The sequence below is a fragment of the Aptenodytes patagonicus genome, chromosome Z, assembly GCF_965638725.1.
Source record: "Aptenodytes patagonicus chromosome Z, bAptPat1.pri.cur, whole genome shotgun sequence".
NCBI classification, from domain to species: domain Eukaryota; kingdom Metazoa; phylum Chordata; class Aves; order Sphenisciformes; family Spheniscidae; genus Aptenodytes; species Aptenodytes patagonicus.
This window is the reverse complement of record NC_134982.1, coordinates 30,208,938-30,228,966: the sequence shown is the minus strand read 5'-3', so window position 1 is coordinate 30,228,966 and position 20,029 is coordinate 30,208,938. Positions and strand designations below refer to the sequence as shown.

Below are 20,029 nucleotides of genomic sequence, written 5' to 3'. Positions count from 1 at the left end.
TGCTGCTGAGCCGTGGCAGAATTCAGAGGCTAAAATAAGCTTGGAATCTTTAAAGGAATTACATTTGTTATGTAAAAGTTCACTGAAAATGCTAGAAGTCATCATACCTGATCACCATCCATTCCCTTAGTCCTTTGATTTACTGACAAGGAGGAGTTAACTTACTCGATAGTCATATGAATGCTGAAACAGCAGTGAAAAGTGATTCTTATGTCTCAGCCAGGAAGGGCATGAATAACCTTAGGGATTACTGCAGTACATCTGGAGAGCATGGCCACATGCTTGCCAGATGGTTGGACTTTTCTTCATTAGTACTATGAACTCTGCAATCAAACCTCAGATTCTGTGTGGATCTACAGTACATATGTGTGCAATTTGTCACTGGAACAGGCTCCGGAGGGAAGTGCTCATGGCACCAAGCCTGTCAGAGTTCAAGGAGCATCTGGACGACGCTCTTAGTCATATGGTTTAGTTTTAGGTAGTCCTGTGAGGAGCAGGGAGTTGGACTTGATGGCCCTTATGGGTCCCTTCCAACTTGAGATATTCTATGATTCTATGATTCTAATTTCACCTCACAGGGACTCTGAGCACTGTGCCAGCTGGTTTTATTATGTGAAAGACAAAATTCTGTTGGGGTATGTTGCTGCCAAAGCACATCTCTCCCTCATTGTATACTCACAGAAACGCTTGTGTTTGCTAGTTGTCTTTAGCAAAGCAGCTTTTGTCTCTTGCTTTATCCTTACTTTTAGCACAGCCATGTCTAGATACTGTGTATGTCAACAGTTGTTTCTAGTCATTCTATTAGAGCTTGTGTGAAGGGGACAATGAAGTTTTCACAAGGCAGGGAGTCACAGGCACTCTGTCCTGAAGGTTATACTTCCTTTGGGAGTTGACTCCTGAAATGTTACAAAAGAGGGTGCGAAGTTATGCATTTTGGATTTGAATCTCGAACTGATGACTAAAGCAACATGAGAACAGCATTTGGTATGGAACATCATGATGAGTACACCTGTTAGCATCCCACACACTGAAGAAAACAACCCCGTAATAAGAAAGAGTTACACAGACTGCATCTTGTGCAAAGCTTTCCAATACATTTGTAACTAAGAGAAACAATTGACAACATTAGTTACTGGAATACTTTTTGCTAGAAGTTTTCAAACTGTAAGTTTGGGTTCCTGGAAATGTACAGTTCAAAGGCAGTGATGGCAGATATTATACACGGAGTGTGTGTGTGTGTTATTTATATTAAAGAGGAGAAGAGTAATTTCCCATATATATAGCTTGTGACTGTAATGCATAAATAGTTTTTTACCCTAGCTGATTTGACTGGGAGATCAGTGAGAATTTTCATGTTTTTGTCACTTACATCAGTTATATCACTCATTTGAGTTTCTGTGAAGAAGTATGGGCTTTGTTGTTGATGAAACTCATTAGGGTTTTGCTGTCCAAGTGGCATTTATTAGCACTAAAATAATATCATGAGGTAGCCAGAATGTTACAGTGTGGACTAAGCCACAGCCTGTAAATTTCCTTAAAGGATTGCTCTTCTTTGTTTATTTTGTTTGGTAGTATAGATCTCAGGTGTGGTACATGTAGGACTACAGCACTATGGGAACCTGTGCTCTGTCTGTGTGTGCTCTAGAAGGTATTTATTTCCATCTCTAACTACTGAAGTTCAGCAATATCTTCCTGGTACTCCAGTATGTCCTTTTATTGAAATGTCATAAACTTTACTAATCATTATAGGTAGTCTAGGTTAAGAGACATCCATAATCACTGTAATTCATATTGTTTAAGGGATCTTCAGTGCCCTGACTGTTGTTTGCTCCTTGTTTCCATTTTGCTCAAGTTTTTCCCATTTTTTTTTAACTTTTACTGTGTAGTTTCCATCTAGGAAGAGTGAGAGAGCAACCCCACACTTTGGCTATTTTCTACCACCAAACACCACAATACTGTGGCAAAATTTGCTTCCCCCCTGCCCAAGATTGACAGAACTCTTATCTATGGATAGACTTCCTGGTGGCATGCTAAAGGTGCCACTCCCTATCTCTTTTTCCACAGTACCTCTTATTGTTCCTCTGATGGGTAGACTCACTGCATGTTATGAGTCTCCTGTAGTATACTAGAAAGCCTCATTACGTAATGTCAATGTGCAGGCATTACAGGTGGTTTGAATGGCCTGCAGAATCTTTTTATGGTTCCAGAGAGGAATAATATAGATATAGCAAACGTGTCCATACACTTACTGCTGGGTTGTATTAGGAAATCAGCTTAGTCATAGATCTATTTGTAAATTTATAAGTTCTTTAGCAGCTGCTCCTGACTGGCTGATCACTCACAGCTGGGGTAGTCTGCTGGATTGTTTTACCTCTGCAATCATCCAGTGTCATATTTTTCTCAGTATCTTTCTTCCCATGTGAAGATTGATTTCTTAGGGAGGACTGGGCGTGATGTAATCATAAGGATAGCTCCTTTGTGGGCCAGACAGCATTGGTTGTCAGCCCTCGTGCACTAGTCCACACAAGCTCTTGGTTCTTGAGTCTTCCAGAATCAAGGGCTAATGCTACACCCCTCCTAGTTACCTGAATCTTGCTTAGATAGTTCTTCAGAAACACAAGAAATTGTGGTCTAAAATCATGAGAGTCTGTATGTTCTCAGGAGGCCTACTATGAGCTGATGGATCTGTAAGATTACTTCCTCTTGTTCAAATGAATCAGCTCCCCATCAGATACACCTAAAGGTCTCTTAGCTTCTTTTGTCAAAATTCTGTGCAAACATGGTTTGTTTTGCTTTTTCTCCCTTCATTTAGAAATGCTTAAGAGTCCCGATTCATGCTTGCTTTTGCCAATTCTAGGATCTTACTGCATTGTTACCAATCTGTGACCTGCATGCTCCTCATCTAGTTTAAATCTGACTTTGCTCCTTTGCAAAAATTGTTTTTATGGTGGGTATCACTCAGCCAGCATAATGAGACAGTGAATTTAGGTTCTTGTAATTCACTGGAATGAAGTATTGATAGAATGTCCTGCTGAGTTTACTGTAATAATATTTAACTGCAGCTTAAACTAACCCAGCAGACCCTTCCTTTTCTATCCTTACAGCCACCATCAAATGCAGGATGAATCAAGCTCTACATGTCATATGTTTTCAGAGCACTCTGTTATTTGTACCAGATAAGTCAATTCTTTGTTTCACTGGAAAGAGTTGTGGAAAGCCTGGCGATATCTTTTTGGAAATTCTTCAAATGGATCATTCAGCATATTAAAAGTTTGTTACTAATGAATGGATGAGAGTCTTGGCAACACTTTAGCATGCCTAAGAGTATTCCCATACCTGAGATAAAATGGGCAAGGAGTCTGCTGAGTTCCTCCTGTGCCTGTTGCTCATGCCCCAATTTAAGGAGGGCTGTTTTACATGCTCCTTATTTAACCAGCTATCTTTAGGATCTTTTAAACATCACCCTGTGACTTGGGAGACTGCTGGAAAGTCACCATAAGTGATTTGAATCCATATGGGCAGAGACTCAGAGAAGAAAAAGAACTTCTTAACATCCAGTAACTGTTTATTCTAGAAGGTTTTCCCCATGTGGATCTGACAAACTGGCCTTCCTCTTGCAAGCTTTGGAGTCCGTCTCAGCTACAATTTGTTTATTAGTGATGACTGATACCTGGTCAAGCTAATGTGTCTGATGGGCCTTGAGTACAAGATTAATAAAGTCATATAAAGGACAGAATTTTCCTATTGGTACTTCTGGTTAAAGACAAAGGAGGGGTCTGCAGGGGCTAGGCAGGAGGAACACATGCAATTTATAGTCTCAGCACAAACATCTCAGCTAGCTTTAGTTACACTACAGAATTGTTGGGCTTCTTTATAGGGTGTGTCTGCAGCATCCTGTTTTTCTGTATAGATGTACACAATGAGGAGAATTCAGAAGCAAGAGGATGAACACATCCATTTTTGCACTTTGAAATTACTTCTTCCCTCCCTTTAAAACAATAAACCTTCCAACTTATCTTTATTTACACAGACCTATCCATCTTGGCATCAATTTTTTTTCTCTTCGTAAGGAGCAGTATTTCTGTCTGCAAGGTACTGGATTTGTTAGCAGATTTCTTGGAAACAGGTCTTACAATACACATAACTAGTCTTGCTTTATAATGGGTGCTTAATACCCAATAAAGCAAAATAGTTGACTTTTGCCTCTTGGCACCAGTTCAGCAAAATGTTTAAACACACTTAACTTTTGGACTCATGAGAACCCCCAGAGATTTGAATGGAAATATGAAAGCCTTTTGTAAAGGTTTGTTTAAAAAAATGAATGTAGAATATAGAAACAAGAAATTTTGCACAAAAGTACTAGTTTTTCCATGACTTCAATGTTTTATCTTTTCCACCATTTTATTATGTACTATCTTCATTACTTTTTGGCACTGAGCCCTTGTATGAAACGCTTGTTGTCCTGTAAAGGAGAAATTGAGGTTTTGCTGTGACTGAGTCAGCATCCCCTAGCACGAACCTCCTAGGTTACTTCTCTTCATAAATCTCCGCGTGGGTGGCATGCTGGAGCAGGCCTGAAAAGACATAAGAAGACATGGAAATGGAAGGGGTAGGGGGAACACAACCCAGAAGACTGGGTTGCGTGACCGCAAACAGTACTGTAGTTGAAATCGTACAAAGCTTGTGAACATTCTGAACACTGCTCCAGCTAAGGAAAATACAGTGCAGTAATTCAGCAAAGCCTGAATCATGCCTACTTCACACAGTGTGGTGTTTTGCATGGAAGCCTGGGTAAGCCCACATGTCTACATGGTACAATACAGAGCAGTGCAGAAATGCTGTCTAGAGTCCCACTGCCTGTGTGTTTGTGCTAGCAAAGCACCAAACACGGCCTGTGAAGGAGACCAATGAACGGGGGCACAGTGCCACACTGATGGGACCAGACTGCTTCCTGCTTAACAGATAGCTTCTTTGCCATGAGCTTATAGATCCCTGAACCGTGCTCAGTTGCACAATATGGTGTATGTTTTACTGTCATTTGCACCTTCAGGGCTGCCTAAGGTTGGTGAGTGTCCAGCAGGACTTAAATCACTCTAGTCCTCTTCTCCCACAAAAATTTGGGCTGCGAATTTTGTGGAGCTGCACCTGAGAAATGCTGCAGGGTTGTTCCTGGTATCCTTTCTTGTTTCTTCTCATCTCGTCACGTCTGTGTTTTCCCTCACACACAGCAGAAAAGGACACTAGTATAAATACTGTACTTAGAATAAACTATTGCTCTTAGCAAACTCAGTCCAGATTCAGGCATTCAGGTTGACAGTCTGGATTAGTTTTAAACACAGTGGATTCATTCTGACTTTCTGACTTGTATCATTCAATGGGAGAGAAAGAAAAGAGAAGTGTTGGCCATGTGAGGAGTTCAAAAGGGTAAAATTATTAATAGTTTAGAAACAGAATTTTACACTCAACTAATTCCTAGTAAAAAGTAACTGAGAATAATTTCTAGCAGTTAGATGTGAACTCACATAAGACCTGGTTCCACTGCCTGTAATAAGAGCACAAATACTTCTTCTGGAATTAAAGGGTTTTCATTAGGATTAAACGAATTTTTCTTTTAAAAAAAGGCAGGAAGAACTTTTTTTCTCTTGAAAATGACCTACTAAAGTATTTATTACAGGCAAATTCCAATGTTAAAAGCAATTTCAAGAAAGTGCTTCTTAGTAGCTCTACTCATAGCAAACACCACTAAGTCAGTATTTATTCAATTTAATTCTGTTATTATTGTGCAAAAGTCTAGTGTCGAGCAGTTGTGTCCATTTCTGATTCTTTTCTGAACATCTGCTCCATGCTAAAAATCTGTCAAAGTGCTGAGACTTTTTTAAAAGCTAACAGAGGGGATTTCATTTTTTTTTCTGGAGACTGCAACGAATTGTGTGTTTTGTAGTCTGAGCTACAGTGCTTTCATGCTGACAGCACTGTCCATACCATGATAGTCTGGCTGAGCAGAAACAGATGTCGTAGGCTCATTGGCCAGTTTCCTGTCTGAAGGAGAGGCTTCTGATAAAGTCCAGTTTTTCATGGTGGGATTTCTTTAATGCTGTATTTCCTTAAAAAGAAGGAAAGTTTTTAGTTTCCGTACACACAAACTTCAATTAAATTGAATTAAGCACTTAGCTCTTCAGAGAACTTTTTTCTCCCATGGAATCTCATTGCTAGGACTCTGTGTTATCATCCAGACTTCAGAGAGGAACTTACAAGCGAAAGCTGTACTCAGGGTCTTAAAACCTAAGTCTGTGTATGAGGTCTCCTCCAGTACAACCTCTTAAAAGTGATTTAACTTCTCAGAAAAAGATTCTTTAATGCATCATAGTGCCCACAAATTGGGGATGGTAGCAATCTCACTGTGATAATACGTATGTAACTTGCATGCTATTGATAGTTTTAACATTGGCTGTAATTTCATATCTTGATCACTATGACAATAACCTGCTTGCAGCACCTGCAAATCTGAGGTGAAAAATTCCAGCTTTGCATGCCATCTACTTCGTGTATTTTTTAAAGGTGCATTTGTTGTCCCCGTTCACCAGTGAATTCTGCATCAGTGGCAGTTCACTCCACAGCAAATTAGGGAGACTAAGCTAAAGTACAGTGTCCATAAAAAGTGTCCTTGCATCTCCTGCCCACAGTGGACAGGATTATCACATTAGTTTTGAAGGCAAAGGCAGACTCAGCAAGGAGCTGTGCTGGCTATTTTTACCTTGGCCACTTACTCCCTGAAGAGCAGGGAAGAGGCAGGGGCATTCTGCAGCCCTTTCTCAGAGATTTGAAGCAGAGCTGTGCTGCACCTGTTGGTCTACTTACAAACGCGTTTCAGTTCTGTAGTGCTCCCCTGGCTCTGTAGCTGGCTATGAAGTTAGGCACGTGAATTTACTTTTACCCCCTGGGATTGAATCAGAAAGTTGCCTGTTGGGGCTGGGACACAAATTAGTTTACCATTATTTTGTAAAGTGTCTCAAGTACTTTAAAAAGTACTGTCTTTTTGGTATGTTGCACAAGGTACTTGTAACATTTGACTGAGATATTACAGAGTCTGTGTGCAGGAAAACTTGATGGTATGAAACATTGAGCTTGTATATCCACACCATGGCCAATAGGTGGCAACAAGGAGTGTAAATAACTGCAGGGCCCCACTGCGTGTATGTTTGGGAGCCTCAGTTCCCTGATGAGTGGGAACTGAGGCTCAGTTGCACACATCACAACTATCCTTGTGATGGTGCAAGCCTTTTCAAGTCTGCTCCTACAGGAGACAGAAGAAGTCCAATGAACTTGAAGGGCCCAAAGGGAGATACTAAGTTTTAATTTTGTTTGTTTTAGGAATTTAAAGCCAAGGGCTGACCTTCCACACAATAGTTCACGTCCTTGGAGTATAGGGGTGATTGTGCTGAACATGAATGTGTTCCATGTAGCTCAAATAAGTTTCTGGTATGTATGGTTGCTGTGTGTTACAAGGCATGAGCAAGGTAGGTTGTGTTTATAGGACTTTGCCTTTCTGCTGGGATAACTTTCAGGTTTTGCTGTTGAAAGATTTCAAACATGGGGAAAGGCCAATGTGAGACTGAGAGGCAGGAGAGAATATTGGAACAGTTAGTTGGCACCGCAGTTAATGTTGCATGAGTGCCAGGAGGCTCCATTGATAGAAAGGGAATTCAAATTGTCCTGAATAGAATTTAACAAGGAGATGATTTCTGCAGTTATTAGCAATCCATAACCGTCCTCAGAACTATTGTCAGCCAAAAAAATCCACCTGAAGTTACCAGTTTTCAAGACAGAAACTACCCCTGAACACCAGACCTTGATTCAATGTACCTTTAGTCCACTTGCAGAAGCATTTTAGAGTTAAAACTTTGCAGAGTTGGGGAGGAAGCAAAACCAAAAAAGCCAAATGTTTTTAGATCCTTTGTAGCTGAAGTGTCTTCAGATGCTTTTTGTTTATTGATTTCTGTTACTATGATCTTTCTCTGTGAGATGTAGCATACTAGAAAGCAGAAGGAAAAGGAACTTGTTGTCTGCTAACTAATTTTTTTTGTCTTGTGCTCCTGACAGCCTCTCTGCCAGCCATGGCAGTTTACATCTTATCTTAGTGATATGTCCTGGTTATCTATGTTGTGTGCGAGGGCTTATCATTCTACTGCTTTTTGCTTAATAAATTAAAGACTGGGAAGGAGTAACACTGTAATACTTGACCATATATGGGGTGTGACTGTTGTTTTAGTTCTGCTCCTTGCACAATATGCAGTTGAAGCCTTTTAAGGGAAGGTGGTGCAGACAGAGTGAAGACATCCAGAAGCAGAACATCCATTTCACATTACAGTTGGTGCCAGTGCTGGTGCTGTCATTGCTACTGCTGTGAATTTCTCACAGGCTGTTGGAGTTGCATAGTTAAAAGGAAGGAGAGACTTACACATGAGACTGAAGAAAAAAGTTAAAACCATTTAGTTCATGGCTCCTGCATCTTGAGAAATAAGAATGAAGAGCGAACTGACCAGAGGTGAGCTGAATTAGACTTCCAAAGTTAAGAGATGAAGTAGCAGAGCTCTTCACCATCAACAAGAAGAGTCCACAGAAAGAACAAGTGGGAACATAATGCAGTGAGAATGGGATAGGGACTCGGTGACTAAAAAGGTGATGAATATTGTGTCTAAATTTTCAATAAAGTTTAAAAAAAAATTCTTTGCAAAAGAAATTTGAATGTTGGAGGGGGAATGAGATAACTAATGCAAATGATCAGGTGGAAAAGAAACTGTGGCAGCATGATAGGAGTTCAATTCTGGATGTCATCTTAGTCTCCAAAAGAATGAACCCATGAAATTTTAGGTCTGGTTGCAAGTACACTCAAGTAAGTCCATCAAGGCAAAGACTGTACTGTGTGGTTAGAGAATAGCAAAAGCAGGGTCTCTAATAAAGGGATGGAAAAATCGATGTAGGCAAACATAAGTCAGTTGTTTTGATCTCAGAAGTGTCCAGAGTGTTACAAAAATTTTGAAGCATCTTGGGCAGTAAAATATCAAACAAAACACATTAGTATGCCAAAGTTAGACTGTGTGAAGACTGTTATTTTCAGCTAGAGAAATTATTTTCTTGATAAATCAGATGTGGATCGTTACTTGAGATATTCTTCATTCTTTGTGTGAAGAACGACTACAGAAGTGGGAAGAAAAACTGGTTTTCTTAGTTTCAGTCAAACCGTAGTCTTGTCTTTAAAATAAAATATGCTTCAGGCCCTAAATCAAATGACGCTTTTATCAGCTGGAGATCAGATAACACAGTCTACTTCAGTGGCTAAGTAGAGATAGACCCAGTGTGAAACCTTTTTCTTCTGTAGCCAGTAACTCTGGAAGAAACCGTTACAGAGGTTTGATCTCTTGCGAAATGCTGCTACCACACACTGTCCTTCAGTGGCCCACATGTCTGTCCCACAAATTCCTTCAATTCCTGTTTGTTAGGGCCTGAGGTGCTTAGCCTTCTGCAGAATCGGGCTCGTTGCTTTCTAAATTACAGCACCTTGTCTACCTCTGTGCTGGCTCCACAGAGAGGAGTAGGATTGAAAAAAAAAGTGTCCATGATATACCAGTCTGTGTTTTGAAGCCTGCTCACCCAAGTGTCTGTGAGCATCTTTCACACGTGCAGCTGATACCTACAGGTGGTGGAAGACAAGAGAGACAAGGACATGCAATAGCCGCCTCTTTAATCATTCTTTCATTGATACCTCTTTCTTCCTCCAAGTTAAGACTCCAGAATGAATGTCATGCTGCAGTTTACCCTAGCCAGCATTTCACCTACAATGCAAGAGTCTAGCCAGTCATTTACAACAGTTCGTGAGACCTATCAAAGAAAGCCCTTCCCCCAGCGTTGTGACCTTTATCTTTGTGGTGAACAGGCGTCACGACTTTGGCAGGATAATTTTGTTTGATTGACTGATCTATTCTCAGAAGTTATAAAAGTTTCACTGGGCACAAGAAAGTCAGCTTGCCGGAGGCCATTTGTTGTAACTGAATGATGTGTATTCATCAGGACTTTTTGTGGCATTGTAGAGAATAGGTTGGAGCAAACTTCCCTCTGACTTTCGTTAATGTAAGTCAGGGTAATTCTGCTGAATTCAGTGGTGTTTTGCTAGTGCAAAACCACAGTGACTGGGAGATACCCTCAAGGACCACTTTGCTTTATTAGCCCATCTGTGAAAAATAGTCTGTTGTCTCCACTGGGTGGAAAACTGAAAGAAAAGTATCACAAGGGTATTCCTTTAACCCTTTTAAATAAAAGAACATTTTTTTTTCCAATGGAGAGTTATCTTTTTACACAGTTTAAGCAGGATAATATTTTTACTGTAATTCCAAGGAAAATAATTTGGGCTACCCAGAGCCCTGTACCCTCTGTTTTCCTAGTTAGGTGACATGCATATGGCTATGAAGTATAAGGAAGAAGATGTGGGATATTCAGGTGTGCAGCTGTACAATAAGTAGTCCAGTTGCCTGGTGCAGAACAAGTATGTTTTCCACATTAGTCTGTTAAGGCTTTCAGGAGCAATTTTAGAATTACCTGTTAATTTTTCTTTTTTTCTGACAGGAAATTGTCAAAAATTCTGATCTTCATTATGAAGATTATTATTATGTTCATTATCACCGTTATTATGAACTGGCCAGCTTATGCTTTGGTGAGACTTATTGTAGAGTTCAAGAACTGGCTTAACAGTTCTGTGTTGGTACTAAACTCTCCAATAATTCTGTTTTCTAGTGATGAAATAACTCAAACTGCTTCTCATGGTTGCGTTGTATGTGTTCTGCTTATGTTTTAATAAAAAGTGGCCGGTCAGTATAGGTAGTGTGGGACTACCTCTTCAAAATAAAAATGAGAGTGAAGTTGTACAGTAGGAGAGTAAATTTATTATATATTTTATACAATGAATACAATATTATTTAAATAATAATACAATATTTTATATTCTTATTTTAACTCACTTTATTATGTCCCCATTTAAAAACAACTGCTCCTGCTTTTTTAAATTAACAAAATATAGTTTTAAGTAATGTCTGTAATTGCAAAAAGTACGGTCCACTCTTCTTTGATTTTTTTTTTTTTTTCCTGCATAATTAGTATTTCAGCATACTGGGAACATGAATACCCTTAGCTCTGATATGGGCAGAATAACTAAGGTGTTTGCCCTCCAGTTTAAGTCCAAGTGTAAATACCCTGTTTCCCAGTCTAGCAAGAGCTAACTAGTGCTACACACAGACAGAAGAACCTTTATTGTGTAATCTCATTGATGTAGTGAGCACTTAGGCTGAAAGAAGGCAAGCAAGAATACTGTTTGAAGTCAGTCCCATTAAATGTCTGAGGTGACGAGAACCAGAATGTCCATGGTTTGTTGTATTCCTTCTACGTAGTTCATACTCATGGAACATATAAACACAGGTATATCAACTGTATGGTTAGACATAAATAGAATGCCTTTACTTCAAATAGACTAAGAAAATGAATCTATTCATATGGCATTTTTTTTTCCAGTTTTTATTTTGAATTGCTCTGAAAGTATATTCCATGCATCAGATTGGATGTATTGACAGCTAGCACCTTCACCCAGAGAACTCAGAGACTGAGGTATTGCCTGTACAGGAGCACTACTGCATCCGTATCTTGTAGATGATGCATTATACATATATCTAAGGACATACAAAATTTACTCTGATGAGTGAAACCTCTGTGAGATATAAACTCTTTGCAGCACCAGTTCCAAAACTCACTTTCTGAGAGAAGCAGTATCCTGTCTGACCAAGAGATCTCATATAGACAACAAAATCTTTACGGTAGCCACTTGACTTTCCATTTCTAACTCCCCAAATTTAGGGACTCCAGTGTAAATGTACAGAAAGAAGAGAAACTTAAAGGCTGTATATATATAGACTTGTTTGAACTGTCCTGTTGAGGTACATTGCTAAAGACATCATGGATTGTAATTAATGGATTTGTGATTTGTTACAGATAAAACAAAAACCTTTACCATGACTCACCAGCAATTGTTCTTGCAGAATTACAAGTTCCAGAAACCCTCATCCTAAGCATTTATTTGCCTAGCAGAATAAAATATTTCCTTAGTATCTTTCAAGCTTGTCATGAAGTCATATGCTGCATTAGGTGGTGCTGGAAATCTTCAGTCATACATAGAAACTAATTTCCAAATTTTGGTCCACAAGGGATGCTACCCTTTTGTCTCAGCTGGCACTTTTTTTTTAAACAGTCTGGCTACTTGGTGTAGCAGTGACTGAAAGCTCCGATTTTGTCATTTTGTCTACAAGAAAGCAGATTGGTGAATGTAAAGTGAAAAAAAAGTTTCGGTTAATGAAGATACTTTTTTTCCCCCACTTTCTCTGCACTGAAGTCATACCAGTCATATTTCTTGTTTAGAAAGATGTAGAGGTAGGAGCATTAAAAATCCCTCCCCCTTCCTGCATTTAATATCTGTTTTCCCTGGTTTTGAAGGTCTAGTAATTTCCCAGTTACAGAATATTAATTTCCTTCCTCTGAGGGTATTTTCCTGTAGTTTGCATTGTTATTTGTTTGATCTGATGCAGCACATTATTTCTCTGACTCTGCAGCTTTGAGAATTTTTTGCATCTTCCTGTGGGAACCCCTCTCATGTTTCCTGGGGTGATCATTCACCTTAAATGTCTGTAGGTTGCATAAAAGCACATTCTGCATTTATTGAGACTTCCAGTGATGATTCTTTAGTTCAGTAAAATGGCAGAAAAAAAAAGGTATGTTTAATTTTCAGTGCGCTTCTACTTATTTACTCTGTTAAAATCTTAAGAGTCAAGAACAAAAAAATATTGCAAGGAACAGTCTGTCACATTTCACTATAAACTTTGTATGTATATTTTTATATGTATATTATGTTTGTTTGTTTGTTTGAAAGGCTTAGTTTAAAGTAAACCTAATGCCAACAGAATCAAAATCTGTATTTTCAGTGCTAGCCTAGTGCATAGAAATCTTTGAAAACCATTACAGCCCCTGGAAGCCTTTGGTGCTGGTCAAGATAGGTCCATCCAAGGCTGTTTGTCCCCAGACTAGAGGAATACAGAGAAGTGAAAGGGAAAGGATTTCCTTCCCCAAAAACAGTACCAGGATATGGGAACATTTCTGCAAGCAGAAGTATTCCTGCTGTATTGTTAGGCTACCTCAGGAGAATTGGTTTTGCCCTTCCAGCATGTTAGCCATTGTTGTCTGGTTGATTGTTTTCTAGTTTTTGGCAGTACGGTCCTGTTCCCAATCTGCAGTTACTGTCACATAGAGATTAAATCCTTTTATGTTCTTGATTTTTTGCAGAGCCATCCAGAAACCTGTGCAGCTTTGCACTGTATAACCTCCCTTATGCAGCAGCATTTCTAAGGGCCAATAATGCAGCTAGTGCTGTATAAACACAAGGAGGTACACACTTGCCTCTACCTCTAAACTAGAGACGTGAAAACCGAGTTTAGGATTAAAGACTTTGGTAATATTTTTTTCTCCAAGTACCTCTTTAGCTCTTTTCAAATAAGTATCAGCAATTCTTACTCTATCTCATTTAAAATACACTCTTTTTAGATGTAATATATAAATATGAAAATGAACACCTAGGCTGAATAGGAGGAAACTTATGTAGGAATGGATATTTATTACATTAAAAAAAGTGGATTTGGAGACTTAATACCAGTGCTGATTAACAATTTAACAATTTCAGAGAGAATAATTAAGGGCTGAACTGTCATTTAGGTAGATTTATGTACTAGGTTTTGAAAGGGTCAGTATTTGCGTATTTGGACAGTTTATCCCATCTACCTTACATGCCTACTTTAAGACAGAGTGATGGACCGTCTGAAAACAGGTGTGTCTCTGTTGATCAGAGGGGTGACTGCTTTCGCCTTGACACGTAGCTTCTAGGTGGATTGTGTTAAGCACATCGAATCCTGCTTTGATTGATCTGCTTTGCCTGGGCTTGACTGCAGTTAAAATTACGTAAATTGTCTCACGTCAAGTATTCTTCTGTGGGGATGGAATTTAGGAAATGTTTGTTAGGTGTGATTGCAATCTCCCTAGCAATCCTAGGGAGATCGTAAGATCCTTTTTAGTCAGTCAGATTGCTTGACTATATCTCAAGTCTTATTTTTCATATTAAAAACCAGTTGGCTCTGAAAATCCTAGGCACACAATGGAAAGAAGCAAATATAATTAAAAACAAAAAGAATGGTACTTTTCATTCTGCATAAATCCCAGCTTGGTAGTGGGTTCCTTAGAGGATTTGTTTTTTTAATTCTTTCTTGTTTTTTAGTCCAAGAAAGGATTTTTTCATTATGGTTTATAACAGGAATAATTACCAGTCAACAACCTGGGGAAGGGAAAGCACAGCCAGCTTCTATGGTGGTTTATTTTGATTCTTGAAAATACTGGCAGGTCAGCCAGCTAGTGGGAGTATTTCGTATAGGTGCATCAGAGGACACAGGGAAAGTAAGTTCAGACTGAGGCTGAGCCTGGGAAAGCTTTTTTAGAGGAGATGCTGCATCATGGAAACATTCCTGTATTGTCTTGGCTTTGAACACATGAACAGAAATAAAAGTGTCTTTCAAGCATCGGTGTTGGCCACCTGTGTTTTGTAAAGGAAGGTACTTCAACGTGATGCTTTAACTTTCATTAAAATATTAATATAACAAAACTGTGTTTCTCTAGATGTAACTGTTTCTTGCTCAGTGACAAGAGGAAGATACTGGTAAAGCCTATTGAGCTGAGGTCCTACATTTTCCAAAATACTACACTTAGTGTATAAACGTACCTGGGTTCTGGTTGAAGTCAGGTTCTGAGACAAGGATCAGTTTTGAATGGTGCTGTTGATCTGTTCTGGTTTTTTTTTTTTTAATTATAGCCCAGCTGTCAGGAGATGTAGCAAGACCTAGAATATTCCTCAACTGATCTCAGGCCATATGTAAAAAAAGCACTGTCTTGATCATGTAATATTTTATTGTGTCTTTTCCAGGGTGGCAAAAGTAATGAAGGTTCCTGTGTATGAGACACCGACAGGATGGAGATATTTTTCCAATCTCATGGACTCGGGACGTTGCTCGCTTTGTGGAGAGGAAAGCTTTGGCACTGGTTAGTAATACATAATCAAAAATTTCCACAGACTTTTAATGACAACTTTTAATTTTCCTGGGTGCCTCAAGTCAAAGCCAAAAGAATCAGCAAATTAACTCTGTCTTATGCTGGAACAGAGAACTGTCAGTTGTTCACATCTTGAGGGTCTTCTTCCAACTCTGGTGTCCAGTACCTTGAGGTATGAAAGATGTGGAAGATGGACATTCAGAAGCCATAAGCAATCTTATCACTGCCCAGACAGCTTTTGGAGGTGCCTGACACTCTCTTCTGACTTGAACATAATGCAGAAAGGTCTCACTGGTTCCGCTATAATAGTCTTTTCACAGACTGCAACAGCATTTGGAGGGATTTTGCCTGTATGGAAAAAACATGTGGTTTCATGTGATTCAGTGTACAAAGTTTGAGGATTGGTGTGTCTAATGGTATGTCTAATCAAACCTGTTGCAGGCGTCCCTTTTTGGAACATCACAATTACCAAAACTCAGATAAAATCATCATTAGAAGAAATTCAGTTACATGTCAGCATCTGTGTTTTCCCTAAGTATTTATCCCTTATCTGTCCCAAGAACCAGTCAAACAATAGAATGCAGAATGAAAGACAAATTTGAGCACTCATGAATTCAGTACTGACAGGAAGCATTAGAACAAACAATTAAAATATGTGGTCTGTAAATCTGCACAAACGTGGTTTTGGTTTATGAGAAAAACCGAATAAATTTCACGGTGTTTCTCTTTTTCTTTCCTGGATTCTGACACAGAAATTCTTTCTTCTTTTTTATTTATTAGTAGGGTTATGTTACAAGTGTTTTTGAATGAGCACATATCAAAATAACTTAACCATTTGCCTGGCTAATAATTTATTCTATATTTTGGTGTGAGTTCCATGGAGTTCTTTATTTTGGTGTATAATTCACTGGCTACACCTTTTCATAGAAAATAATTTATCATGCAGTAAAACTTGGTTACAAATTTCATTTTACTTTGACTGAGTTAAGTCTAGTATTAAGTTTGTTGGTTAAGGTCAATTAGAGTAGAATGCTGCTTTTTTAAAAATGAGGATACCTTTAAGCCGTAGACATGCCACTTCATGTGCTAGCCTGTCATTAACTGTCTGTAAGTATCTGAATGGGCTATGGTGGAAGAACCAAAAATGTGTTCAATTTCTTTGGGTGTCTATCTGTAAAAAGTAAGATAATTTAAATTAATAATGAATGTTTATTTTCTTTCTGTTGTGAATGGGAACCAGTGTCCCATGATTAGCAACCTGGATGCCTTGGCTTAATTGCCGTGACTGACACAGATTTGTATTGCCTTGAATGTATCTTTTGAATAGGTATTTTCAAAGGGTGTTCTGCAAGGTCATTGAGTGAGCTCTAACTTGGAGAGAGGGGCAGGAAGATCTTGTACCTTTCAGAATGTACTGCTGTTTGTTGTGGTGTGTTGTTAGACTGCGTCTCCATTTGCCCATGAGAGGTCTGGACTGGGGAGTTTTCAACTCTCACTGCTTTTTAATGCTTTTTCACTAGGCCAGTTCTGTACCCTTTCCCTCTAAATACTGAAGTTCCTCCTGCTCATCCAAAACCAAGTATTTCCATGAAACTTGGGTGGGTCTTGAGACATCAGTATGACCTCATTAGCACCCAAATTATTTGGAAAAAACTCCTACCTTCATCATCATGCTGCAGAAAGGGAAGTGTAGGTTTTGACTGGAAGGAGCTTGTAGGAGTTTGATGGTGAGTTCCCATAGGCTGAAGTACGTCTGGGTACTTTAGCCCACAGAGTGCAGCATCTCCTGCTGCATGAAGTTTTATCTACAGAGGTATGTAAAGCAAGCAGGAGTGGCCTGTATGTGCCATATGCCATGACAAACCACTGCCTCAGTCCTGTTTCTGCTTGGGAAATAAGGCTCCCACACCATCTTCACCTGGAGATGTTGAGTACAACTCTTGCAGATGCTTTCTGTCTCAGGGAGAAGGGAAGAATCTTTGGTTGCTTAGTAGAAGCCTTGTCTCCTTTGAGGAGACTTGTCATTAAAATTTTATGGAGCAGTTTAAAAAAAGCCAAACATCGAATTTCCCTAGCACGTTGAAAAGTCATGTTCAGGTCTTGCTAAGCAGGCTGTCCTAAGCATTGGTGGACTTTAGCCCTGCAGATCAGTTTTATAGGAATGAAGAGAAGTGGTTTCAGGGCTTGATCTGCTGAAACACTGAGGGCATTGTGATCTGTGTTGGCCTAACTTTATTACCCTGAATATCAGATGGTTGTTGAAGTTGGGAAAGAGGGACAGGTGTCTCAGGTCAAGGAAGGGCCTCTGGAGTTTGTCTGTTCTAGGTAGGCAAGATAATTCCTCTAACTTCTCTCTGTTCTTACACTTTACTTTTTTCCTTCACTTGTATCCTTCTGTAGGGCCCTAAAACAATTGCATTTTGTACTACAGCCTCTTTTCCTGTTTTGCAGCTCCTGTCTCCTGACCTCAGACCAGTCTCTGCATTCCTAGCACTCTCTGTGTTCCTGTCTTAATCTGGTTCTCCTATCCTATCCTATCCTATCATTAATTCTTCAGATTCCTGATAAATTCTGTCTCTTGTGAATTCTAAGGGTGCTTGAACAACATATTGCTGGCCAGCATGGAGAGCTGCCCTACAGCAGTATTTAATCTGTGCATCCTGGCACGTTCTGGTCAGATGAGCTTTGTTGTACCTGCAGCACTTCAGTGCAGAAAGCCTCCTGACCTCCCATTTAAGCCAATGCCATCTAAAGGCTAATCTGAACCCTCAAGATTCAATCCCATGGGCATCCAGACAACTTGAGCACTGGGTTTAAATTCCTCAGTGCGTGTGTAGTTGCTGTGTAAGTGAATTGTGATGGTGCCTACAGGGCAGTTATGCAATGACTGTGATGCCTAAAGTTTGTTTTTCTCTCTGCCTCAGTTTCCTTATCATCTTTCAATTCAGTGCAGCTGTCTGAAAATATCTCATATGCCAGGAGGTTTATTTGTAAAACGCAGTCTGGTCTGTGGATGACCAATACTTCAGCGATGCAAGCTGTTTTTAGCAATAAATATTTACCTTACTGCAAATCTTTTAGTGATGTCCTAAGCTGTGTGACCCTCACAAGTTTCTGCCAGTATTGGGCATTTGAATCAATTTTACAGCTTTCCCCTCAATCATATCTATTTAGGGAACTGAAACTTGGCAGTTCTTTAGCTTTCAGCATGGAATATTTAAAGAAATGTACCATATAGATCAGAGTGGGAAACTTGCTGTTCTGTGCAAGAGAAAGGGTTTTACAAATCCACATTCTGTTGTCAAACTAACTGAACAGTGCTGGTGACTGATGGCTTGTTTACCCAGGTAATTCCAGGTAAAAGCTGGAATTTCCAAATAATACAGAGCCCTGATTTTATAACATAAGGGATTTTGCTCTGGCAAGTAAATAAAAGCAAATTTTCTGCTATAAAAGGACAAAAGATTTTGAAAGCATCCCATAGGGCTGTGTTTCCCAGACTTGGCTTCTGGCAACTGATCTTGGAGCTCAACCAATGCTTTAAAAACTTCTTCCATTTTTGTAGCAGTGTGGGGAGCTTGTCAGATGAGGTTAGTAGCTTTCTGGTTCTATGACTAATGCCCAGGACACAGTTCAGAGAAGGGCGTCAGCAGCAGCAATTCGTTTCTAAATTTCATCAGTGAACTATTAATTAGGATTAGGAGAGCTGTGTGGCTGATGTATCTTTCTGCAGTTTAAGCCACTTCAGTAATTGCTGCTTCTTTCATAAATTTGTATGCTTCATCTCCAAATTTCCAGATGCTATTAACATCAGCTGACTTCTCCTGCAAGATTATGTAGAAGAAGAACTAGTGGAGAACATAAAAATGGGCTGCCGCTGAAATGAATGAAAGCCTTAAAAGAGCTGTTTGGTCTTACCTGTTACAGTAACACAAATCTAAACCAATCTCATTAACTTGAATAAAGGAACAGATCAGAATACCCCTAAATCTCCATTTGCCTAAAATATCATCAAGTTTCAGATTGCTGGATGATAAATTTGTAAGACTCAAAGCGTGTGCAAACAAAATGATTTACTGTGAGTTTGCATACTCGCTTCAGCCAGATTTTTGTTTTAAAATCACATTTACAGAACGCAATACGCTCTACAGAGATGACTAAATTAGGGAAAAGCAATTACATTTTCTTCATGCATATGACCCTTAGGGCTCACTGTCTCTATCAGAATTGGAAATCGCAGATACAGAATAAGTTAGACATGTAAAAGACAACCTCCATGCCCAACAGCTTTCCAATATCAGAAAAATCATAATATGAACATTTTTGCATGATCTTACTTTGTTTCTCAGGCTACTGCCTCTCAAGACTTTACTTCAGTTTAAGCCTGTTTAAGCTGAATACTTCTTTATGAATGGGAACATGCTCTGAGAATTTTTCCCAGATTGTTTACTCTGAGTTGGCCATAGCAATTGACTGTTGCAGTAGTAAAAAATAACTTTTGCTACTGTTATATGGAGAAATATGTGACAAATTAACTTAAAAATAAGTTGTTGAAGTAGTTGCAGTTATTATAATTTCCCTTACTGATGGCAAATTAAATATAATGGGATAATCAGAAAAATATTTGTTGACTCCGCTGTTCTGTTGTCTCTGCTTCAGCTTCTTAAACAAGAGTCCGGAATTCTTCAATGCCTTGGATGTTTCAATTAAAAGTATCACTGGGAATTATCCTGAGATTGCTGAGAGCCCTCAGCAAGCCAGGAGGACTATTAGTATTGCAATCTCAGAAATACATAGTTGCGAGGCACCTTTTACTTGATCTCTTTGCACAGGGCAGCTCTGCCTCTGC

The 20,029-nt window shown here is 39.2% G+C and overlaps 1 protein-coding gene across 1 annotated transcript in view; it reads left to right on the top strand.

Moving 5' to 3' along the window:
• PGM5 (phosphoglucomutase 5) overlaps positions 1-20,029 on the top strand; it is a 77,673-nt gene that overhangs the window by 32,242 nt on the left and 25,402 nt on the right. The window contains exon 7 of the mRNA XM_076362117.1: positions 15,056-15,171. Within this exon, the coding sequence (XP_076218232.1) occupies positions 15,056-15,171 (116 nt within the window). The remainder of the gene's footprint in view (positions 1-15,055; positions 15,172-20,029) is intronic.